The sequence below is a fragment of the Dreissena polymorpha genome, chromosome 3 (assembly GCF_020536995.1).
Source record: "Dreissena polymorpha isolate Duluth1 chromosome 3, UMN_Dpol_1.0, whole genome shotgun sequence".
NCBI lineage: Eukaryota > Metazoa > Mollusca > Bivalvia > Myida > Dreissenidae > Dreissena > Dreissena polymorpha.
The window spans coordinates 118,390,976-118,417,162 of NC_068357.1; the positions used below are offsets into that span (position 1 = coordinate 118,390,976).

The following is a 26,187-nucleotide window of genomic DNA, read 5'->3' on the forward strand; positions in this document are numbered from 1 at the left end:
TTGTCTTTATATGTTGATTGAGTTCAAAAGTGATTCCGGTCTGTTGAAAAAAATGGCCGCCAGTGGGCGGGGCAGTTTTCCTTATTTGGCTATAGAGAAACCTTGTGAAGACTCTAGAAGTCACAATTTTTGCTCCATCATCCTGAAACTTGGTGAAAACATTGGTTTTATTGATATATCGGACGATTTTGGAAATGGTCCAGTTCTGTGAAAAAACATGGCCTCCAGTGGGCGGATCAGTTTTCTCTATATGTATATAGTGAAAACATGTGAACACTCTAGAAGTTACATTTTTGGCCCAATTTTCATGAAATTTGGTCAGAATATTCGGGGGGGGGGGGGGGGCAGTTTTCCTCATGACTATAGAGAAACCTTTTGAACACTCAAGAAGTCACATTTTTTGCCTAATTGATATCTCTGACAAGTAAGAAAATAGCTCAGATCTGTGGAAAAAAAAAACACTTTTAAGCTCACCTGATTACTCAGGTGAGGTTTTAGGATTGGTCTTTGTCTGTCATTTGTCCGTCTGTCCTCATTTTATTTGTAAACACTCTAGCATGGACATTTCTGAAGCATTCTTTATCAAAGTTATTGAGAAGCTATGCGGCCACAAGATCTCAGTCAAGTTTGATATTAATGAGCAAAATCGCATAATAAATGCCATAATTATTGCCTTAGATTGTCAAAATCCTTGTAAACACTCTAGAGGTCACAATTTTGTTTCAGATTTTATGAATCTTGGTCATAATATTTATTTTTGTAAGCAAAGTTTGATGTTTGGTCATGAGGGGTCAAAATATAGGTCACCAGGTCAAATCTTACAAAAACCTCGTAAACACTCCATACGCCAGAGTTTTGGTTCAATAATGATAAAACTTGACCAGGATGTTTGTCTGGACAATATCAAGATCAAGATTGACGTTTGGTAATATGGGGACAAAATCTAGGTCATGGGGTCTAATCTTACAAAAACCTTGTAAACACACTAGAGGCCATAATTTTGGTTGTTGTGTTTTTGGTGTATTTTTTATCGAGTGCGCCGGGATTGTCTCCCATATGGCCATTGCCCCCAGAAAGACGTGTTAGTTGGTTACGGGGGATAGTGCAAGATACAGGAGACACCCCGTTCCAGAGGTGACCCTGGGTCTTTTAGTGCCCGGTGTATAGCACCTAGTACACTGCACCTCGGTTTAACGTCTCATCCAAAAGACAAGTTAGTAGGTTAGGTGTAGCGGGTGAATCAGCGATCTCTGGATTGTGAAGCCAGTGTGTTACCACTAGAACACGGATCCGCTACACCCCATAATTTTGGTCCAATAAAGATGATACTTGACCAGGATGTTTTTCTTGATGATATCTAGGCATAGATTGGCATTGGGTCATGTGGGGTCTAAGTCTTGGTCACAAGTACCATATCTTACAAAAACCTTGTAAACACTTGTAGAATTAGCATTACTTGCAAATGTTTGCAGTGCAAAATACCCATGCAAATGACAGTACTCAATCAGAAATGATCATATGCTCACACTGCAAAAGTAAACAAAAGAGAACCAATCTAATATGCTCTAGAGTACTGAGTTTTCAATTAAGCAATGAACAAGGCCTTGTAAAAAAAGGTGAGCGAACTAGGGCCATCTTGGCCTTCTTGTTTAGGATATGTGCAGTGCCCAAAAACAATCACTCTTTCTCTCATATTTTTATGGATTGCCCTTTGTTTACATTTTGTCTGAAGCATATCCCAAAAACTAAAAGTGGTATCAACTTTAATCATTATAAGTAGGCATGTCTTATTGCAGGAATGCAAATTGCTTAACCCATTGATGCCTAGTGGACTCTCCCATCCTTCTAAATTGGATCAATTTATTTCCAAATTAGGGATGTTTAGTATATTTATTTCTATATTTAGAATATTTTTTACAAAAATTCCTTTAAACAAACAGTGCAGACCCTGATGAGACGCCGCATCATGCGGCGTCTCATCTGGGTCTACGCTGTTTGCCAAGGCCATTTTTTCTAGACGCTAGGCATGAATGAGTTAAAACTTCAACTCTTGCTTCAATATGTTTTAGAGTTATTGCCCTTTGTTTATTTGTGTATTGAGTTTGTGTGTCTTGAGCATTTGTTTTAAACAATATGAGGTAACAACTTGACACATGTAAGTAATTTTCATTAACAGGATGTGAAGTTCACTGGAGTCATTAATCTTGCCATCACATGTTAACAGTTTTTGTCCTTTATTAGTTGTTATCCTTACATTTTTTTTGTGAGAATATCTTGAACTGTTTCAACTTTAAACACAATATGTAGGTATCACTATTGCTTTAATAATTGTACAGTTATTGGCCTTGTGACTGTATATGCTGAGATTTTGTTATGGGTATATCCTAACAATAATATGAGATTTAACTTCATACATAAGAACCTTGCATTGTTGGAAAACCAGTTCTTAGAACCAAACTACCAAATTAATATGTGTCTGACAAAGTGGCTGGCGGGGTTATATCAGGCAAACAGTGACCTTGATAGATAGGTCTCAATTGGTTATATGCATATAGACATTTCTGTTTGCTATGTCCACAACTGCTGTACTGGCTGCTGTAGCAGTCTATTTTACCCTTTCCCCCATGAGAAGCAAAGTGAAAATGGCTTTTCCAACCAGCATAAAACCAGAACAGCCTCTGAGTAACTCACAGACTGTTCAGGTTTTATGCTGTTTGCTGCTTATCAGTATCTTAAGGTTGGAAATGAAGCCTTTAAAACTTGAATTTAGTAAGAAAGGTTAAATTAAACTTTCTATTGGACTACAAATGCTTCAAACTACGTATCAACGTGGTCAAGGGTTAATCCAGCTAGCTACAAGACCAGCTAATAGCCCCTATTCTAGATGGCGTAACAGTGCTAAGCGCTCCACAACACCACCTTTTTAGATTTCATGAACATTCAAATAACATTAAACAAATTAATCAATCCATTTATTGTTTAAAAGACACATTTGTAATTTTCCCATTTTTTTATGATTTTTTTTTACATTGTGAATTTTAACCAATATACAAGTTACTGTTTTAAAACTCAGTTATATTTGTGTTATTTATTTTCATATTACCTTACCAGTGGGTTTTCTACATTATATTATAGAAAGATATCAGCACGATGGAGATAAGCATTGCAGAGAAGAAGCAGAAAATAATAGACATAGAGCCAGGATTTGCTGATTTGGAGAAGGCTTTTGAAGAGAGAACTAAACTTTATGAGAAACAGAAAAAGGACATAGTTGGTATGTGGTGCCAGTCATTCACCGCACGCAGGTCACGTGTACCAGGGGTGATGCCCCTGTGACCTGCACCTATTACTAATGTGCACACTCACTGCCTTCCTTAACATAGTGGTCACAGAAGTAGCAACATTCACCATTTCCTGATATGAAATGACTGTTAGCTCTAAGACAGTGAGCAAGGAAGCAATGTAAGGTAATTTTATGTCCCCCAGTCTATACTAGGGGACATATTGTTTTTGCCCTGTCTAACTTTATATTTGGCATGCATGCGTACCTCATGGAGCAGCACATTTTGAGTGGTGAAATGTAAAGTTCATCCTACAAGATCAAAGGCAGGGTTCGACATTAACATTTTTTACAGCCAGACCATTGGACCAGCTCCTCTTAAAATGTACTAGCCCGAATCTGATGTCTACTAGACCATGAATTACATAGCAAATAAACACAATTGTGTAGTGTAACTGTTTAATCAGGTTTTATCAGTAAATAATTAGTGAACACAAGAAAGTTATTTTGATGCACAGAGTAAAAAATAAAATAAAACTATTTAACAACATAACAACACAGCTCCAAGGCCCTTTTTCCATCATAATCTGTGTCAGTTTTACCGTCGGATTCTTCTTTATTAACTTATTTGTCGGACAAAAATCCAATCTTGAACAGAGCCATTCTTTAAATTACATTTTCTCTTCTGCTATGCCAAAATGTTTACATTGATGATACCGATTTTCGATAGAAGTCGTAAAATCATGATGTTAAGTTCTAAGACACTGCAGAAAATCATTAATATTCATGACAACTTGACCAATGGAAACAAGCAATTTCTTCGGGAAGCTCTCCTTCGCGTCTAAAAATAGCGATGAATCATGTGAATGCCCCGCGTTTATTTATATACGCTAGTTTTGTTCTGATGTAAATAACGGATACGAGAGTTATTTTACACATTAAGAGAAAAAGGTTTTCAGTTAGCTTTAGTTATATGAATCAGTATAGATTTTTTATGTACGACCAGTCGGACAAGCTAGCCCACAGTTTTACTAGCCCGACCACCGATCTTACTAGACAATGTCTGTCGGACGTGCCTTAGTGTCGAACCCTGAAAGGTCACATATATAGAGGGGACATAGTGTTTCACAAACACATCTTGTTTAGTCATTTATCTGTTTGAAATATTGAGGGTTTCTCAATATGATAAGTCTAATGCAGCTCATAACACAGTTTATTAAGGGTGTAACATATGCATAACCAGGAAGTGCTTGTTGCAGTTCCATGTCCACTGTCTCAATGCATACACCAGGAAGTGCTTGTTGCATGTCCACTGTCTCAATGCATACACCAGGAAGTGCTTGTTGCAGTTCCATGTCCACTGTGTCAGTGCATACATCAGGAAGTGCTTGTTGCAGTTCCATGTCCACTGTCTCAATGCATACACCAGGAAGTGCTAGTTGAAGTTCCATGTCCACTGTCTCAATGCATACACCAGGAAGTGCTTGTTGCAGTTCCATGTCCACTGTCTCAATGCATACACCAGGAAGTGCTTGTTGCAGTTCCATGTCCACGGTCTCAGTGCATACATCAGGAAGTGCTTGTTGCAGTTCCATGTCCACTATGTGAAAAGGAAGGCTGCCCTAGTCTGCACTGTTAAAGTCCCATGTGTATTGCTGCTCTGGTTGATACCAATGTGAAAACCTTGCATCTTGCATTGGGACAAAAAATCTATTTTTTTTAAATTAATAAGCAGGGGACGGAAGCATTAAAAAATATTTTTTAAATATAATATGTACTTAGTACTAAGTTCTAATGTTTATTCTGAAATATTGATTACAAAATGCAAAATAAAACAATGTGCATATATCATTCGTCATTGTAAATTAAAATATTAAAAGTGTATGATGCACTGTATTTACATTCTATATAAAAACACATGTGGGTATACCCCAGATTTGTTTCTCAGTATGTGAAACTGCTGTCCAGATTGTAGTATTCATGGGAGCGCAATGGCTGTGGTATCAGTACCAATCTATGTACACTGTTGGTGTGCTGTGTCTAGCTAGCTATTACCCCTAGTCTGGGTCAGGTGGTGTGGCTACACTCAACTAATAATAAGCCTAATCAGAAACACGTTTTAAAATTTGGATCTTTATTGCTTTTAAACCAGAGCTTTATGTGATTATCATGTTTTCATAAGAACCTGAGACTTAACTATATTATATTTAAACATAATCTTCCTTTTAATAAGAAATATTTTTTTATTGTTTTTGCCTGTCTGTTGGTTTGTGTGAGTCAAACTAACATTGGCCATAACTTTTGCAATATTAAAGATAGTAACTTGATATTTGGCATGCATGTGTATCTCATGGAGCTACATATTTAAAAAGCTGAAATGTCAAGATCATCCTTCAAGGTCAAAGGTCAAATGTCAAATATTTGTAGGGGACATAGTATTTCACAAACACATCTTGTTTTACTTATGATTAGGATAGTGATGAAGGTGATGTTAATGGCATTGATGAATACAAGGATGTTGATGATATGATGATGATAATGATGATGATGGTGATGATGATGATGATGATGATGATGATGATGATGATGATGATGATGATGATGATGGTGATGGTGATGGTGATGATGTGATGATGATGATGTTGCTGATGATTTTGCTGATGATGTTGATGATGATGTAGTGGATGATGTGATTATGATGATGTTGTTGTTGATGATGATGATGATGATGATGATGATGATGATGATGATCTGATTAAAACAATCAAATGCAGTTTAGTTTTTAGTTAGTGCTTGAGTTAGTAGTAGCAGCATGTTTACAGTCATTTGTACTAACGTTATGATTTTGACCTAAAAGAGTGTGTGTGTGTTGAAGTGAATACTAATTCACTAGCTTAGTTATGAGATGTCACTAATATTTCATTTCATTACATGCTAAAACTAGTTTTTTTTATTTAATGTAACCATTTAAATATTTATGATGCCATGTAAAGAATTTTCATTGTATTCATATTTTTATGCCCCCCTTCGAAGAAGAGGGGGTATATTGCTTTGCTCATGTCGGTCTGTCGGTCGGTCGGTCTGTCGGTCCGTCCACCAGGTGGTTGTCAGACGATAACTCAAGAACGCTTGGGCCTAGGATCATGAAACTTCATAGGTACATTGATCATGACTCGCAGATGACCCCTCTTGATTTTGAGGTCACTAGGTCAAAGGTCAAGGTAACGGTGACCCGAAATAGTAAAATGGTTTTTGAATGATAACTCAAGAACGCATACGCCTAGGATCATGAAACTTCATGGGTAGATTGATCATGACTTGCAGATGACCCCTATTGATTTTGAGGTCACTAGGTCAAAGGTCAAGGTCACGGTGACCCGAAATAGTAAAATGGTTTCCGGATGATAACTCAAGAATGCATATGCCTAGGATCATGAAACTTCATGGGTAGATTGATCATAACTCGCAGATGACCCCTATTGATTTTGAGGTCACTAGGTCAAAGGTCAAGGTCACGGTGACCCGAAATAGTAAAATGGTTTTCGGATGATAACTGGAGAAGGCATACGCCTAGGATCATGAAACTTCATAGGTAGATTGATCATGACTTGCAGATGACACCTATTGATTTTGAGGTCACTAGGTCAAAGGTCAAGGTCACGGTGACCCGAAATAGTAAAATGATTTTCGGATGATAACTCAAGAACGCTTTTGCCTAGGATCATGACACTTCAAAGGTACATTGATCGTGACTCGCAGATGACCCCTATTGATTTTCAGGTCACTAGGTCAAAGGTCAAAGTCACAGTGACAAAAATCGTATTCACACAATGGCTGCCACTACAACGGACAGCCCATATGGGGGGCATGCATGTTTTACAAACAGCCCTTGTTAAATAACCAAATGCCAAAATCACTTCATCAACATGAAACAATGTCATGTCAAAATACATCCTTGAGATATATCAACATCTTTTTATGAAAAAAACTACATCTGATACAAAATCTGACACTTGTTGTCATAAAGTACAAAATGTTATTTCAACTAAGCCAGGAAATTTGTTATTGAAATTGTTAAAGTCTCACTGGCAAACAAATTCCTAGGCTTGTTTTATAAATATAATATGAAATAATAGTTTTTGGTTTATATATAAAACCACTTAATTATAATTATGTGTTCTGCTCTGCTGTTTAAATGAGTCGGTTTCTGAGAAAACTGGGCTTAATGCATGTGCGTAAAATGTCGTTCCAGACTCGCCTGTGCAATCCGCACAGGCTAATTAGGGACGACACTTTTCGCTTTTATGACATTTTTCGTTTAAATGAAGTCTCTTCTTAGCAAAAATTCAATTTAGGCAAAAAGTGTCGTCCCTGATTAGCCTGTGCAGACTGCACAGGCTAATCTGGGACAACACTTTACGCACATGCATTAAGTCCAGTTTTCTCAGAACACGACTCAAATGTGCTGTTTGCCTACCTGTGTAGAATTGAAGGGTAAGAAGTCTCAGCTGGAGGAGCAGATCAGAAAGGCCAAGGACAAGAAGGAGCGCATGACCGGACCCCAGGTACTTTACACTATACCATTACCGGACCCCAGGTACTCAAAACTTTCCCTAACCCTATCCCAAGGAGCGCATGACCGGACCCCAGGTACTCAACCCTTTCCCATGACCGGACCCCAGGTACTCAACCCTTTCCCATGACCGGACCCCAGGTACTCAACCCGTTCCATGACCGGACCCCAGGTACTCATCCCTTTCCCATTACTGGACCCCAGGCACTCAACCCTTTCCCATGACCGGACCCCAGGTACTCATCCCTTTCCCATGACTGGACCCCAGGTCTCATCCCTTTTCCATGACTGGACCCCAGGTACTCATCCCTTTCCCATGACTGGACCCCAGGTACTCAACCCTTTCCCATGACTGGACCCCAGGTACTCAACACTTTCCCATGACCCGGACCCCAGGTACTCAACCCTTTCCCATGACTGGACCCCAGGTACTCCACACTTTCCCATGACTGGACCCCAGGAACTCAACCCTTTCCCATGACTTGACCCCAGGTACTCAACACTTTCCCATGACTGGACCCCAGGTACTCAATCCTTTCCCATGACTGGACCCCAGGTACTCAACACTTTCCCATGACTAGACCCCAGGAACTCAACCCTTTCCCATGACTTTACCCCAGGTACTCAACACTTTCCCATGACTGGACCCCAGGTACTCAATCCTTTCCCATGATTGGACCCCAGGTACTCAACACTTTCCCATGACTGGACCCCAGGAACTCAACCCTTTCCCATGACTTGACCCCAGGTACTCAACACTTTCCCATGACTGGACCCCAGGTACTCAATCCTTTCCCATGATTGGACCCCAGCTACTCAACACTTTCCCATGACTGGACCCCAGGAACTCAACCCTTTCCCATGACTTGACCCCAGGTACTCAACACTTTCCCATGACTGGACCCCAGGTACTCAATCCTTTCCCATGATTGGACCCCAGGTACTCAACACTTTCCCATGACTGGACCCCAGGAACTCAACCCTTTCCCATGACTTGACCCCAGGTACTCAACCCTTTCCCATGACTTGACCCCAGGTACTCAACACTTTCCCATGACTGGACCCCAGGTACTCAATCCTTTCCCATGACTGGACCCCAGGTACTCAACACTTTCCCATGACTGGACCCCAGGAACTCAACCCTTTCCCATGACTTGACCCCAGGTACTCAACACTTTCCCATGACTGGACCCCAGGTACTCAATCCTTTCTCATGATTGGACCCCAGGTACTCAACACTTTCCCATGACTGGACCCCAGGAACTCAACCCTTTCCCATGACTTGACCCCAGGTACTCAACCCTTTCCCATGACTTGACCCCAGGTACTCAACACTTTCCCATGACTGGACCCCAGGTACTCAATCCTTTCCCATGACTGGACCCCAGGTACTCAACACTTTCCCATGACTGGACCCCAGGAACTCAACCCTTTCCCATGACTTGACCCCAGGTACTCAACACTTTCCCATGACTGGACCCCAGGTACTCAACACTTTCCCATGACTTGACCCCAGGTACTCAACACTTTCCCATGACTTGACCCCAGGAACTCAACCCTTTCCCATGACTTGATCCCAGGTACTCAACACTTTCCCATGACTTGACCCCAGGTACTCAACACTTTCCCATGACTGGACCCCAGGTACTCAATCCTTTCCCATGACTGGACCCCAGGTACTCAACACTTTCCCATGACTGGACCCCAGGAACTCAACCCTTTCCCATGATTGGACCCCAGGTACTCAACACTTTCCCATGACTGGACCCCAGGTACTCAATCCTTTCCCATGACTGGACCCCAGGTACTCAACCCTTTCCCATGACCGTACTCCAGGTACTCAACTCTTTCCCTCTTAGAAGCTAAGTGACAATGTGCAAACAGCATAAAACCAGAACAGCCTGCGAGTAACTCATAGTCTGTTCAGGTTATATGCTGTTTGCTCTCATCAGTATCTAAGGGTTGGAGATGGAACCTTAAATACTTAAATCTATTAAGTAGCCTTTAATTAAAATTAAATTTTCTAAGGGACTACAAATGGGCCACAATACGTTTATAAGTGATAATGGGTTCCTCTTTACCCCTTATAAATGCATTTTGATGCATTTTAAGTCCTTAAGAAAATCAAATGAATTTAAGTCCTTTCTTAATATGTTAAACTTAGGAAGGCTTCATTTTCATCCTTAAGATAATGATGAGCAGAAAACAGGATAAAGCCTTAACAGACTGCGAGTTACTCGCAGGCTGTTCTGGTTTAATGCTGGTTGCAAAAGCCATTTTCACTTTGCCTTTGAGTGGGAAAGGGATAAAAGCTGTCTTGAACGTTTGCTCCCTGTCAAAAATGAGGGGGTTGTCAAAATCACTCCGATGACTCAGCCACTCTCGATAAGACTCTTGTGTATTTTGACTACCCAGATAAAAAGCTCTTACATCATTTTAAAACCCTGCACAAGAGCTTATGTGCACACCACCCCCACACAATCCTCAATTTTAAGGGGTCGGCAAATGTCCAGGGTAGTTTAGTTTTAATCCTTCATTCAGGAATTTATGCCTCTATATATGTCAGTTATATTCAATTAACTTGCAATATTAGCCATATAATAGGAACACCCAAGCCTGCTTGCTAGAAACAGCCCTTTAATGTCAAGATTTAACCATAAAAAATAAATTAAGATTTTGTTCAATTGTTTTCTCAAAATAAATTATGAATAGAGGATCTTTGTGAAAACAGTACTCAGGTTGGAGTATGTGTGTGGAAACAGTTTTAACATCTAATCATTTGACACTGATTTTTTAATGAAATTGTAAAGGAAAAGCTGCGTGCTGAGTTAAAGCAGAAGCGTCATGAGGTGCTTTTTCAACTGAAACATCAAGGGGAGGAAACCCAGGCCATTGAGTCCGAGATCTACTCCTCAGGCTGCAAGCTTAGAACCGTCTACGATGAAAACAAACGATTTGAGGAGGTCTGTATACATCAATAGTTGTGGCAGTCACATGTTGATGACTTGATTTTACTGGGGTAATGACGAAAATGATAAAATGTTTAAGAATTGTGTCTAATATTTACTATTATGTCTCCCAAGGGAAGTACATAGTAATCACATCATCCTTCACAATTGATCTTGCGTCCTTTTCATTTTGAACTATGGCAAAAAAATAGATATATTTTTGCTCGTTTCTTGGCAAAGCTATTACAATACTTATGATTGTGCAGTGACCAGAAAATATTTCAGAGTTCATCAATTTCAAAAGTCAAGTCCGTCAAGCATTTCAGGATTCAATAATATCTTTGGTTGTAACACAACGTCCATTTCCACCAAAATACATCATTATTACTCATTGTGATTTTATTGTGAAGATCAAAACTCAAAAGATTTTAAATGATTCAAATTATAATTCATATAATGAAAAGGAGACTGTTAGAGGGTACAATAGTATACGTTTATTTATGGAATCTTTGCCCTTTGATGAATGTTTTTGTTCAAAACATAACTTTTATCATATTATTGAATGAAAATTTATATACTCAAAGAGTATATAGAAATGTTTGCGATTCAAAAAATAAATAACACTTATTAGTTTTCCCCAACTTTAGATGTCAATGTCACACTTTTGGGTTGAAACGACACTTCGAGACGTCATTCTGCAACTGATTGTTTGATTCACATTAATTAAACAATTAGTTTTTTTTTTGTTATAATAAGTTAATTACCCTTTGGGTCTTGTATAAAACATATATATTAAAACAATCTGTCAATTAATGTAACTTACAGTATAAATAAAGACCATGGTATTTTTCCTCTGTTCAGGGAATCAAAGCCCTCAATGCAGAGATAGAGGACATCAGCTACCAAATGGAGCATAACGCGAAACTTAAGCTGAGTCTTCTGATTGAATTGGAACATACCAAAAGTTTGTATTGCGTTGAATAATGTAATACATTAAGTTACAATATATTGAAAGTACAATTTCTTTTCTTCTGATATTTATAATTTCAAAATAATAATTTATATTATTATTATATTTATAATTTTTCTTCTGATATTTATAATTTCAAAATTGATTTTGCTTCTTTTAAGGAACAACACTTCAAACAAATATAATTAAGTTTAAGAATAAGACATCCAATGCAATAAGTAGAAGTATTTGCTCATATCCTTTTTTGTAAGTTATAGCATTTTGTGCAAATTTATTTGTAATGTTTCCTTGTGACTTGCGTTTATAATGACATTTAAATGTGTACATTTTAGTGCTTAACTGACAACTTTATAAAGCTTTATCTTTGGGTGAGATTTGAGTTTAGTTGACCCGACTCATAAGTGAATTTCAATTTCATGTTTGGAACATTTTAATTATTGGTCCTTTTAAGTGTTTTTTCTTATGCCACTATACAAAATGGCATATTTATTATCTCCAATGTTAACACTGATGTACTCTCTTGTCTCTGTGGACTACAGGTCAGCTAGAGAAGACGTGGGATGATGACCAGGAAACCCAGAAGGTAGGTCACAGTGGATATGGTCTCCACCAAGAAACTAGGAGGTCACAGGTGCTCTTGTGTTGACCTAGCAGAAAGGAGGTCACTGTGGTACAGTTGTTTAGTTTCAACCTAGCATTAAGAAGGTAACCATGATACAGTTGCTATGGTTTCAACCTAACAGTAAGGAGGCCACTATGGTACAGTTGCTATGGTTTAACCTAGCAGTAAGGAGGTCACTATGGTACAGTTGCTATGGTTTCAACCTTGAAGTAAGGAGGTCAATATGGTACAGTTGCTATGGTTTAACCTAGCAGTAAGGAGGTCACTATGGTACAGTTGCTATGGTTTCAACCTAGCAGTAAGGGGGTCACTATGGTACAGTTGCTATGGTTTCAACCTAGCAGTAAGGGGGTCACTATGGTACAGTTACTATGGTTTAACCTAGCAGTAAGGTGGTCACTATGGTACAGTTGCTATGGTTTCAACCTTGAAGTAAGGAGATAACCATGGTACAGTTACTATGGTTTCAACCTAGCAGTAAGGAGATAACCACGGTACAGTTGCTATGGTTTCAACCTAGCAGTACAGTGGTCACTTTGGTACAGTTGCTATGGTTTCAACCTAGCAGTAAGGATGTCACTCTGGTACAGTTGCTATGGTTATAACCAATCAGTAAGGGGGTCACTGTGGTACAGTTGCTATGGTTTCAACCTAGCAGTAAGGAGGTCACAGTGATACAATTGCTATGGTTACAACCTAGTGGTAAGGTCATTGTGGTACAGTTGATATTTTTCAACCTAGCAGTACAGTGGTCACTTTGGTACAGTTGCTATGGTTTCAACCTAGCAGTAAGGATGTCACAGTGGTACAGTTTCTATGGTTTCAATCTAGCAGTAAGGAGGTCACTGTAGTACAGTTGCTATGGTTATAACCTATCAGTAAGGGGGTCAGTGTGGTACAGTTGCTATGGTTTCAACCTAGCAGTAAGGAGGTCACATTGGTACAATTGCTATGGTTACAACCTAGCGGTAAGGAGGTCATTGTGGTATAGTTGCTATGGTTATAACCTATCAGTAAGGGGGTCATTGTGGTACAGTTGCTATGGTTATAACCTGTCAGTAAGGGGGTCAGTGTGGTACAGTTGCTATGGTTTCAACCTAGCAGTAAGGAGGTCACATTGGTACAATTGCTATGGTTACAACCTAGCGGTAAGGAGGTCATTGTGGTATAGTTGCTATGGTTATAACCTATCAGTAAGGGGGTCATTGTGGTACAGTTGCTATGGTTTCAACCTAGAAGTAAGGAGGTCACTGTGGTACAGTTGCTATGGTTATAACCTATCAGTAAGGGGGTCAGTGTGGTACAGTTGCTATGGTATCAACCTAGCAGTAAGGAGGTCACTGTGGTACAGTTGCCATGGTTATAACCTATCAGTAAACGGGTCAGTGTGGTACAGTTGCTATGGTTTCAACCTAGCAGTAAGGAGTTTACAGTGGTACAATTGGTATGGTTACAACCTAGCAGTAAGGAAGTCATTGTGGTACAGTTTCTATGGTTATAACCTATCAGTAAGTAGGTCATTGTGGTACAGTTGCTTTGGTTTCAACCTAGCAGTAAGGAGGTCACTGTGGTACAGTTGCTATGGTTATAACCTATCAGTAAGGGGGTCAGTGTGGTACATTTGCTATGGTTTCAACCTAGGAGTAAGGAGGTCACAGGGGTACAATTGCTATGGTTACAACCTAGCAGTAAGGAGGTCACAGTGGTTCAGGTGCTATGGTTTCAACATAGCAGTAAGGATGTCACAGCAGAATAGTTGCTATGGTGTCAACCTTCCAGTAAGGAGGTAACTGTGGTAGAATTTCTATGGTTTCAATCTTGCAGTAAGGAGGTAACCATGGTACAGTTGCTATGGTTTCAACCTACCAGTAAGGAGGTCACAGTGGTACAGTTGTTATGGTCACTGCCTAGCAGTTAGGAGGTCACCGTGGTACAGTTGCTATGGTTCCAACCCAGCAGTAAGGAGGTCAGTGTGGTACAGTTGCTATGGTTTCAACCTAGCAGTAAGGAGGTCAGTGTGGTACAGTTGCTATGGTTTCAACCTAGCAGTAAGGGGGTCACAGTGGTTCAGTTGCTATGGTTTCACCATAGCAGTAAAGGGGTAACATTGGTTCAGTTGATATGGTTCCAACCCAGCAGTAAGCAGGTCACACTGGTACAGTGCATATGGTCTTAAACTGGAAGTAAGGAAGTCACAGTGGCATATTGAAAAAAAACACTTTTTAATTATGAGGTCCCAGTTGTGCAGTGGATATCGTCTCAGCATAGCTGTTAACAGGTCACATGTTAAATTGCCATTCTGCTCATTGGCTGATAGGCTTTTGATTTAATTTAACTAAAACGAATAACTAAATATTAACTATGATATGTAGACTTTGTAGGAAGTTCTTACTTTGTTTTTAAGTAGTGGTACCAAAAACAGCAGAAAAACTTCATATACCTTTCAGATCTAAAGCATAATAAACAAAGCCTGCATTATATAGGGATCAATAAGTAGAAACCCAGTTAAAATAAAATAAAAAACTGTGTGCTGCAGCGGTTCGGTGCCCGTGACCAGGAGGTGGTTGAGGGCCTGGGGGCGCTGCTGGAGCGTACGGTGCGCCGTGAGGAGACCATCTCCCACGTGACCTCACAACTAGAGGTGGAGCTGCAGTACTTGACAGCCTTCCTTGACAACCTGGCCAGCCGCAGACCCAAAGGTACGACACCCTTGAATAGGCAGTACAGATCCTGTCCACTGTCATTAGTGGCGGCATATTAACTAATTAAGGGTCTTTTATGTATTTAATATAACACTTGTAAAGGAAATAAAGCACAAGACTAAATGTGAGTTGTTTTGGTGTTGTGTATTCTTAACTATATGTAATGGATAGGACATTTAAACAAAGTATATGCACAATTTGCCAGTAAACACAATGGCCCCGTTTCATAAACAATTCTTAAGTTTTTCGTAAGAATTCTGCGATTTTTACGTACGGACGTTCTTACGCCAATTCCTACGAACGTTTGATAAACGCGTTCGCAGACTTAAGAATTCTTACGAATCTTACTAACGTAAAACCAGTCTGCGCTCTTTAATTAAAGGTTTTAAAAGACGTAAAACTAACATTTGGCGCCATCTGTCAGATTATAATTAACACTACGAGAACTAGTAGAAAAGCAATAAAACTAATTGTTATGTATACATTTATTTTTCTCTTTTAAAATAAATAAATGTGAAGTCGTCAGCAGAAATGCTTTCAAATGAGGTCGACGTTTTATGACGCTAAACGTGTTTTTGTGTGACGTTAAATAACTGCACTTGATTAGTTGAAATTCATTCAGGTGAACTGAAACATATATAACTTGTGATCTTGGTGACAAGTTCAGACGAAAAAGGCACTGACCCCTCGGGAAGTTATCGCTTATAATGTAAACAACGTTTTTAAAGTTTGTTGAGTGTAACAATTGCTTTGTTGTTGAAATTGAAATACTCATTGGGGTTAAACGAGCGTAGAGTAACAATACGATGTTGAAATTTACTGTCAAAGTTGGATAGATTTGCGCTGATTAACAATGGAACAAACTGCTATTGATTGACATGGAGGATTTCTAAATTAAGGAGCTGATATTCCACATCAGGTAAGATGACGAATCTACATGACGCCATGGTAAAAATCGCCTTTGTTAAAGGGACTTGTTCACAAAGTTTGGCATGTTTTGAAGGTAGTCATGAAATGCTTTAAATTGATAAATGTAAACATCGAAACGAAATAGTTCCAGTCCAGTATAAACCAATGATAAAATTAAAGAAAGAAAAAAATGTAATCCACACCAGGGCTTGAACCACTGACACCTGAAGTAAAAGTCTAGCACCAACCACTTGGCTGTCCGTACTGATATAGTACGCTCAGGTGTACTATTTATACTTTATGTAAGCAATCTTTGTAATGTAACAAATTATAGCTCCAATATAAAAACAAGAATAAAAGTAGAAAAAGAAAACAAACAGAAAAAAAAGTTTACCACACCGGGGCTCGAACCACTGACCCATGTAGTAAAAGCCAAGCGCCGAAACCGCTCAGCAATCCGTCTTCACATGTGGGTTTGTGTAATTCAGAGTTCATGTTCTGGTCGTCATTGAGTCTTTACAACTACATTATGTGCGGACCTGACAAACCGTCTTCACATGGGTTGACATTTATTTTATACTTTGAAAACCATCCGCGTGTTGTTACAAAATATAACGATGACACAATAAATCAAAAATTTAAAATCGTTTCGCGTATGAGACGCTTTATAATTTTATCAATTTCTAACGATGATTTTTAGTAAACGAAAGTGTATTTTCAGTAAAAGTCTGCGGCATTAGTGTTATTTCGCACACTGATGTATATTGTTCATTTATTTCTTAAATCTGAGACAAAAAGTTGAAACATTCTCATTTTGATAGAGTGTGAACAAGTCCCTTTAACATTGACAGCAAATGTTTTGTTTTGGAAGTTAAATTAATACTGGCTAAATTTGCAGGTGTGTTATTGTTTTAAATTGAGATGGTATGGCATTAAAGGTTTAATACTTACTTTGTTTATATGTCAGATTGTAATATTATTAAAGATATGTGTAAGTTTGAGCTATTTTTGTCAAAACTTACATGTAACATGAATAAAAAAGTCATTTACATCTGTTAAACTTTTAAGTAATGTTTAAATTTCTATTTATTATTTAACAGTCCCTTCTGTTGAGATAAGACTAAACAATTGACAAAATCCTCTTAAGATAAGCTGTTATTTACTTTGTGTGTTGTAATTTGGACAATAATAAATTAAATTCAATAAAAGTATAATTCTGCTTTGGTAAGACATATTTTCTGATTTAAAAAATATTTTGTAAAAAGTAAGATTTTTATGTTTCATATGTCGGGTAAATATACTACAATCCTGCTAAAAAAATGAAATTCTATCTAATTATGTGAGTTAAACAGTATTATTTTTTTCATAAAATCATGCATGTCAGTCATTTTTTGTAATTTAATACCGTGTTTAAATTTAATTATGGATATTTGTTATTAAAGAAGTTTGTGTTTTAGGTGAACAGATACTTCATGAATTATATGAATCACCAGGGAAAGGACCCAACTACTTGCACAGATGCATCCTGGCGGGTGAAAGAAGGGATGATAACTTTGACAACAGATTGTTCAACTGCTTGTAAGAACTTATGTTTTGCATATAGTGACTGTTATAATTCTTACTCCTTTAAATGATTCTTTGTAACTTTGGTTTTACTAAAACATATGCATCGGAACACTACAAAAGTAAAAAAAAAAAAAAAAAAGTTTAAATGTTAAGTTAATTTTATTGACAAGTTTAAATTAAGAATTCCGATGTGAAGGGAATCCATTTGAGATAAAGATTTCATAACATATCTTAATGATTAAAGAAACTTGTACATGCTAAAGTTTGGTGTATCCTGATGATTACCAGCCATAAGAGTTTCAACCATGACTGTCAGTTTTGTGTTATTCCAAATTATTTTAAGATACATTAGTAGGATTACATTTTTGATTTTTTTGCACTGGTACTTTTTTATGTTCAATTTTTATTTACAGAAATGTTGATGTGGACTCAGTCAAAGAATTTGCTGTAACTGTGTATGTCTCTTCACTATGTGGACATAAAGTGCTACAGCTGGTTGGAGATTAAGATCACAATGTACTGTTTTAATGGAGAACATCTGTGAATATTTATTCTAACAATGGAAATTCAAACCTGAATTATTATAATTAGAAAAATTGTTCATGTACATGCTGGAATTTTATTTGAAGTGTAAAACTAAAATAATTTAGAATTATTTTTAAACACAAACACAGTTTTATTATAGAAATAATTGTATAAACTTAAGAGAAATCAGTGTTTAAGTGATGCATTTTATTTAGTGTTTGACCTATTTAACACCTTAACTATGTTTTTTTATGTTGAATGTAATGGTAATAAAAAAAACCATAAGCTGACATCCAAAGGGTTTTAACCTTAAAGGGAATTGTTCACAGATTCAGGCATTTTTTTAAAGTATGTCAGTAGAAGCCTTAAATTGCTAGATTTTAACCTCAAAATAGAATTTTAGAAGAGATAAAAACACCAGAAAAATATTGGTATCCATGGGGGTCCTTAAATTATTTAACCTATAACACTCGGCCATCTTGAATTTTATATTTAAGCATTCATTTTATACTGGATATATGTGACCCATGTGAAATAACAAAATTTAACAGAAAAAACAGAATCATTAAAAATTATCCAATCATCACCCTGTTTAATTGTATCCATTACACATGATGAATACTCATAAAAAAGCTGTATTTTCAGTTTGAGTCTACATCATTAGTGGCATTTTGCTCCCTGATTTACAGTACATGTATTCTTTTTTATTTTGTATCTGTTCCTTAAATTTGGAAAATGGTCAGTTTTACTATCTGTGCACAATTCCTTTTGATCTTTATTCTTAGTTTTGTGATCAATGGAATGCCTAATACCATCTCAATAGTAAATGAGATTACGGGTAAGTACTTGTTAAACAATAAGGCCGTAAAACGTGCAAAGCCCTTCTTTATTGTATCTCAAATTGTGAAAAGCAATTCTGAGATTTTTATGTTTTCTAACATTTAATTACTTTTTTGAGTTACTAATTATAAGTAAATGTAATTTTTGTAAGATTAAAATGCATTGACTTGTTCAAATAAAAATAATAACATATCCATAGTATGGCACGCCTGAACCACAAAAAAGAGAAAAACTTATACTTAGTTTTTCTCATTTTTGTGGTTCAGGCGTGCCATACATATGAAAATATACAATTTTGTGTTGTGTAGTACATTTGCTTCCATGGCAACCAATTTATTTAAATGATACCATTGTTATTTTTCTACATTTTGAACACCAAATTAACTCAAAATAGTCACATGGATCTACTTTTCAATTATGCCATAAATTATAAAACAATATAAATACACTAGTCATAATTAAAGAGATTGTTGTTTTTTAAACTGAATTTAGTAGGGTTTTTTTCTGAAAATAATAACCATTTCCAAAAATATTTCAGTTGGATGTTGGTAAAGCATTCTATGCATGTTAACTAAAGGTCTATTTTTATAGGGAACAAAACATATATTTACCTTCTTTAAGATACTTGCAGACCAGTTGGCAAAAAAAGTTGATCTGAATCAAACACATCGTTCATCGAACATTGAAAATTATCACCGAAAATCAAAAAAGTTTGTTTCCGATTGGATATCAACTAATAACCCAAAATCTATTATTGTTGTTCATTTGAAACATGATTTTGAAGCCTTTATAAATACAGTATGGTAAAAAGATGTTTAGTTGTGATATCATAATTTGGATTATTATCATTAGCTGTCTGGCATGTATGTACTAGTTCTACCCAGGAAACAGACTCAAGAGATGTCCACAGTTGAGTAAAAGCCAGATAATGTTTTGGTATCTTCTATGTATCCAGATCCAAACATTTAATACTTCCCAAACAATACAATTTTGTAAATGAAATTATAAAAAAATTACCTTATTTACAAAGGGAAAACCTTTGTTCTGCTTCTCCTGTTTTGGACATTCCATTTACAATAATTCAGTGACGCATCAAACAGAATCAAAGATAACCTTCCAGTAAATTCAATCCTAGAAGGAAACTCATTGATTTTGTTACACTCTGTTAAGTCGTTAGTGCCAAAAGTGGTTGATCCAATAAACATGCCAGTGTCTTGTATCATCCATGACCATGTATTCCAATTTCCAGTTTGCTTCATACATTCCAGTTTGACATAGATCTAATTAAACTTTCATATACAATTTACTTCTGTAACAATCCTCTCTTCTGTATTTACACAATGCTTATCCCGTAGTACAAAGCATGGCCAGAGGTAATTTAAAACAAAAATCCATTCAACTTTATTTACATTTGACCTAGTTCTGGCTTCCATAACTTTAAATGTCGCTTTTTATGATTTTTGACTGGCGCGACTTTATACAGGTCTGTCAATACTATATAAACTGTTCGCTGAAGTTTCTTTAGCTACATTTGACCTTGTTTTTTCGTCGCGATTTGGCAAACAAGGGAAACAACTGTGCTCTCTATAATGTACTTCAGAAAGATACATTAATTACAATTTACCGATTTTGTCAGTTTCAAGAGAAAAGTCACGCTTCTTTTGTCGAAAATGCGCTTAAAATCGTTTTTTTTTTTTATTATTTTGGAAAATTTGTGAAGACGTGAAATAGCTAAGGCGGCCATATTTGCGAACGCTACGACAGCCTAGACCATGCGTAACTTTAACGTTGGAACTTACGAATTCGTAGCAGGTGGTTGCGTAAGTATTTTTTTGTGAAACGCTTGAATTTTCTTACGGACTTCGTAAGTATACTTACGTAAGAAACCGTGCGTACGAACGTTTATGAAACGGGGCCAATGACTCATCATTTTAACACTGGACGTTTAAAAATAAAAATAAAATTTCTTAACTGAAAACTATTGTATTTGTTTTCTATACAGTAATTTGTATTCGGTGACTCTCATTCAAGTGTTATCCATTTCCAATCTGAGAATATGTCCCATTTATTCAATTCATAATAGGTTCAATGTATTTTGTCATAAAAGTGTATGTTCAGTCGTTAAACTAAATTGTGGTGTATAAAAACAAATATTTTCTGCATGATGACTCTTTATGTTGAAAATGTCAACTTTTCAATTCAGTCTTTATTGTGAATGGGGCATTGTTTGTACAGGTTTCTGACATACAGGGTATGCAATCCTTGCTGTGTTCTGTAAGATATTCAGTGTAATGTGTATACACATATATTTGCATGGCCACCATTCCTGCATTGATATCCCTTCATGTTTATATTGTTCAATACTGTGAAGAGTTGGTATGTGTAAGTGTTATTTCGCATGTTTTTGTATTGTTTTATCCAATTTAGCTCACCTGAGCATAAAGTGCGCAAGGTGAGCTATTTTAATCAGGCATCTATCGTTGTGCGTCGTCAAGTTTTAGCTGGTTTATATTCTCGAGTTCACATTTGATGAATGTACCGCTGCTGTTTGGACACATGTTTTTTGTCCCCTACGGTACCGGTTTCACCGGGGGGGGGGGGGGGGGACTTATGGTTTGCGCTCTGTGTGTCCGTCAGTCAGTCAGTCAGTCAGTCACACTTTTCTGGATCCTGCGATAACTTTAAAAGTTCTTTGTATTTTTTCATGAAACTTGAAACATAGACAGATGGCAATATGGACATTATGCATGTCATTTCATTTTCTTCCTACGTCAAAAATTCTGGTTGCTATGGCATCAAATTTATATATTTTTTTAAATCTGACAATGGTGGAGCCGGTAGGGGACATATGTTGCTTTGCAATAGTCTTGTTTCATTTAGGTCGATGCTATTGTTCTCTCACTGATCTTTATGCTCTATAAGGTCAAGTCTTGAACGATTGGTGTCATTGAAATCAGGTGAACACTTTAGTGCCATCATGGCCCTCTTGTTATATAAAACTGTTATTAAGCATCAATTACAAATTCACAAAGTGCCTTTATTTCGTTCATTCCACTATGATAGCTTATTTGTATAATATGTATATTTATTCTTTGAAGACTCTTACATGAGTAACTGTCGCACTCCGACGCCAGGTAACACAGCCTAATGTAGCCTCTCTCCTGTACCCTCACTGATGTTGTTGTTGTTCACGTCACCTTGTTACACATAACATCATGTTGAAAAAATTTAAATACTTATTTCAGTTCCACCCTGGGTTTCTAGAAAAGTAGTTGACTAAGTCACATTCTTATTGGGAAACATGATGTTAACTTAATTAGAATTTATTAAATATTAGCAATATTATGTATAATTATACTGACAGGTGTGGTGTAGATTAGTTTGTCACTAAATCCTTATATCAGTATGTACCCATATCATGTACAATGAGCAAGCAAATTTTAGCACTTCATTATTATTATACATTGAAGTTTTTAGATTGTACTATACTATTATAAGACATTTACGCAAACAGTTGTTTGCTAGTTTTTTCCAGCACAGATCAGAGTGTAAAGGAAACTATATATAATAAAGTATAGAACTAATTTGAAGTAAATATATGTGTTTAGTTGTGCTCCAGTAATTCTTGAACTCTTAATTTCTTTTACTGCCAGTGTCAACTTCTGTTTAACATGTAAAAAGTATCTTATGGGAAGATTTGTATATGTGGTCAGCGTATTGCCCCATGAAGTCAGTGTACTTTTCTATGAGGGTAGGCTGACCTTGTACTATATTAAGCCTTGGTACAAACTTTGTGTTGATTTTAATGTTTCAGATGACTGTTTCTTTAAAGTAACATTTGTTATAATCAACTAGATCAACTTCAATTACATGTATTATAATCAACTAGATCAACTACAATTTGTGACTTTCATTTGGCACTGACACAGCCATAATCAAGGGACTACAATCCTCATATTATTTTGTTGTTTCAAGGTTATCGTGTTGTCCTAGATATTGGTATGGTTATTTTTCAGTGTCATCTTCAGACATTAGATCTGTTACATTTTTAGCTCACCTGAGCACAACGTGCTCATGGTGAGCTTCTGTGATTGCCTTTTGTCCGTCTAGAGGCCACATTTATTGTCCAATCTTCATGAAATTTGGACAGAAGATTGGTCTCAATGATATCTTGGATGAGTTCGAAAATGGTTACGTTTGCTTAAAAAACATGGCTGCCAAGGGGCGGGGCATATTTCCTTATATGGCTATATATGGTTATAGTAAAATCTTGTTAACACTCTATAGGCCATATTTATTGTCTGATCTTCATGAAACTTGGTCAGAAGATTAATCACAATAATATCTTGGATGATTTCGAAAATGATGCCCGTTGGTTGAAAAACATGGCCGCCAGGGGGCGGGGCATTTTTCCTTATATGGCTATAGTAAAACCTTGTTAACACTCTAGAGGCCACATTTGGTGTCTGATCTTCATGAAACTTGGTCAGAAGATTCATCCCAATAATATCTTTGAAGAGTTAAAAAATGATGCCAGTTGGTTGAAAAACATGGCTACCAGGGGGCGGGGCATTTTTCCTTATATGGCTATAGTAAAACCTTGTTTACACTCTACCCGGGTGTACATTGTCCAGGGTAATCATGGAACTTAGGCTGGAAATCCATGGTATAACATGGAATTCCATGGAAATCCCTGGAATTTGAAACAGTTTCCAGGGTTTTCCAGGGTTTTGTTCTAGAAATGTCCATGAAACGTGGACTTTTTTTCCAAGCATTTTCCAGCCTTGGATGGAAAAGCATGGAAAAGGAATGGAAAACGCTGGATTTAGGCTGGATAACCATGGAAAATATTTCCAGATAGCATGGAAAGCGGAACATAGAATTTTTTAAGCATGGAAAAGACTCTAACATTTTCAGCTGACCCTGGAAAAAACTTAGACTTTATAAGAGGAGAAAATAACTTATAAAAATGCAACACATTTTATTCAAAGTAAATCAGAGTTCAACAATTTACACAACATATGAATAAAACATAAAACAATGTGCATAGTTTGGGCAGAAATAGTAGTAGTTATAGTAGTAGTAGTAGTGGTAGAAGTAGTAATGCTGAGGCTGGCAGTAGAATATGTTGTAGGAGTAGAAGTAAAAGTGGTTGTTGTATAAGTTGTATAAGCAGTTAAACTACTGATAATTATACTATTGGTGCAAATTTAAGAGACAGTAGCAGTAGTAGCAGTTATTATTGTGTTGTTTTAGCATTTACAGGAATAGTAGCAGTAACGGTAGCAATAGTAGTATTAACTAGAAATGGCGCGGCAGAGGCCGACGCGTATCCCCACGCCGCATGTTTGACCCAAGGGCGCCCCAGGGTTGATCATGGGGCCATGCATAGTTGAGATTGACTGTATTGTCATAAGAGAAGTTCAGTATCAATTAGAAGTGAATGGGTGTAAAAATAAAGAAGTTATAGTAAAAGGCAATTTTGGGAGGGTGTGGCCTATGTGGGCGGGGTGCCCCAGGGTTGGTAATGGGGCCATGCATAGTTGAGATTGACCGTATTGTCATAAGAGAGGTTCAGTATCAATTTGAAGTGAATCAGTGTATTAATGAAGAAATTATAGTAAAAGGCAATTTTGGGGCGGGTGTGGTCTATGTGGGCGTGGCGCCCCAGGGTTGGCAACGGGGCCATGCATAGTTGAGTTTGACCGTTTTGTCATAAGAGAGGTTCAGTATCAATTTGAAGTGAATCAGTGTAGAAATGAAGAAGTTAATGTAAAATAACCTAAATTTTTTTTATAGTAAATGGATTTTTTTGGTGGGTGTGGCCTATGTGGGCGGGCGCCCCAGGGTTGGGATTGGGGCCATGCATAGTTGAGATTGACCCTAATGTCATAACAAAAGTTCAGTATCAATTTGAAGTGAATCCGTGTAGAAATGAAAAAATTATAGTAAATGGAAATTTTTGGTGGGTGTGACCTATGTGGGCGGGGCGCCCCAGGGTTGGGAATGGGGCCATGCATGGTTGAGATTGACCGTATTGTCATAGGTGAGGTCCAGTATCAATTTGAAGTGAATCGGTGTAGAAATAAAGAAGTAAATGTAAAATAACCTAAAAAAATGAGTGATAATTTCTGACGCGGCCCCACCCCAACCCCTATAACTTTTGACCCAGGGGTCAGATCAAAATTCCAAATAGTGCACCGTCGCACATATGCTCATAGCTACCATGTGTGTAAATTTCAAGGTTCTAGTGCTTTTAGTGTAGGAGGAGATAGTGGCCAGGACGGACGGACAGACGGACGGACGGACAGACGGACGGACGGACGGCGGAGATCACCACAATATCCCCACCTTTTTTTCAAAAGCGTGGGGATAATAATAATAACAATACTAGAAATGGCGCGGCAGAGGCCGACGCGTATCCCCACGCCGCATGTTTGACCCAAGGGCGCCCCAGGGTTGATCATGGGGCCATGCATAGTTGAGATTGACTGTATTGTCATAAGAGAAGTTCAGTATCAATTAGAAGTGAATGGGTGTAAAAATAAAGAAGTTATAGTAAAAGGCAATTTTGGGAGGGTGTGGCCTATGTGGGCGGGGTGCCCCAGGGTTGGTAATGGGGCCATGCATAGTTGAGATTGACCGTATTGTCATAAGAGAGGTTCAGTATCAATTTGAAGTGAATCAGTGTATTAATGAAGAAATTATAGTAAAAGGCAATTTTGGGCGGGTGTGGTCTATGTGGGCGTGGCGCCCCAGGGTTGGCAACGGGGCCATGCATAGTTGAGTTTGACCGTTTTGTCATAAGAGAGGTTCAGTATCAATTTGAAGTGAATCAGTGTAGAAATGAAGAAGTTAATGTAAAATAACCTAAATTTTTTTTATAGTAAATGGATTTTTTTGGTGGGTGTGGCCTATGTGGGCGGGCGCCCCAGGGTTGGGATTGGGGCCATGCATAGTTGAGATTGACCCTAATGTCATAACAAAAGTTCAGTATCAATTTGAAGTGAATCCGTGTAGAAATGAAAAAATTATAGTAAATGGAAATTTTTGGTGGGTGTGGCCTATGTGGGCGGGGCGCCCCAGGGTTGGGAATGGGGCCATGCATGGTTGAGATTGACCGTATTGTCATAGGTGAGGTCCAGTATCAATTTGAAGTGAATCGGTGTAGAAATAAAGAAGTAAATGTAAAATAACCTAAAAAAATGAGTGATAATTTCTGACGCGGCCCCACCCCAACCCCTATAACTTT

The 26,187-nt window shown here is 37.6% G+C and overlaps 1 protein-coding gene and 1 long non-coding RNA gene across 6 annotated transcripts in view; both read left to right on the plus strand.

Annotated features, from left to right (window-relative positions):
- LOC127871190 (paramyosin-like) overlaps positions 1 to 26,187 on the plus strand; it is an 88,718-nt gene that overhangs the window by 52,271 nt on the left and 10,260 nt on the right. For 2 of the 5 annotated variants that reach the window (XM_052413935.1, XM_052413932.1), the window contains exons 16-22: positions 3,136 to 3,274; positions 7,766 to 7,845; positions 10,664 to 10,816; positions 11,663 to 11,765; positions 12,311 to 12,354; positions 14,930 to 15,092; positions 22,034 to 22,069. In XM_052413935.1, coding sequence (XP_052269895.1) covers positions 3,136 to 3,274; positions 7,766 to 7,845; positions 10,664 to 10,816; positions 11,663 to 11,765; positions 12,311 to 12,354; positions 14,930 to 15,092; positions 22,034 to 22,069 — 718 coding nt within the window. Of the gene's footprint in view, positions 1 to 3,135; positions 3,275 to 7,765; positions 7,846 to 10,663; positions 10,817 to 11,662; positions 11,766 to 12,310; positions 12,355 to 14,929; positions 15,093 to 21,170; positions 21,187 to 22,033; positions 22,070 to 26,187 lie in introns of all 5 variants that reach the window. The other 3 variants (XM_052413936.1, XM_052413934.1, XM_052413937.1) reach the window with 2 other exon arrangements.
- On the plus strand, positions 15,111 to 19,124 carry LOC127871193 (uncharacterized). Its single transcript, XR_008045201.1, has 3 exons — positions 15,111 to 16,014; positions 17,462 to 17,582; positions 17,984 to 19,124. It is a non-coding gene; the product is annotated as an uncharacterized LOC127871193 (long non-coding RNA).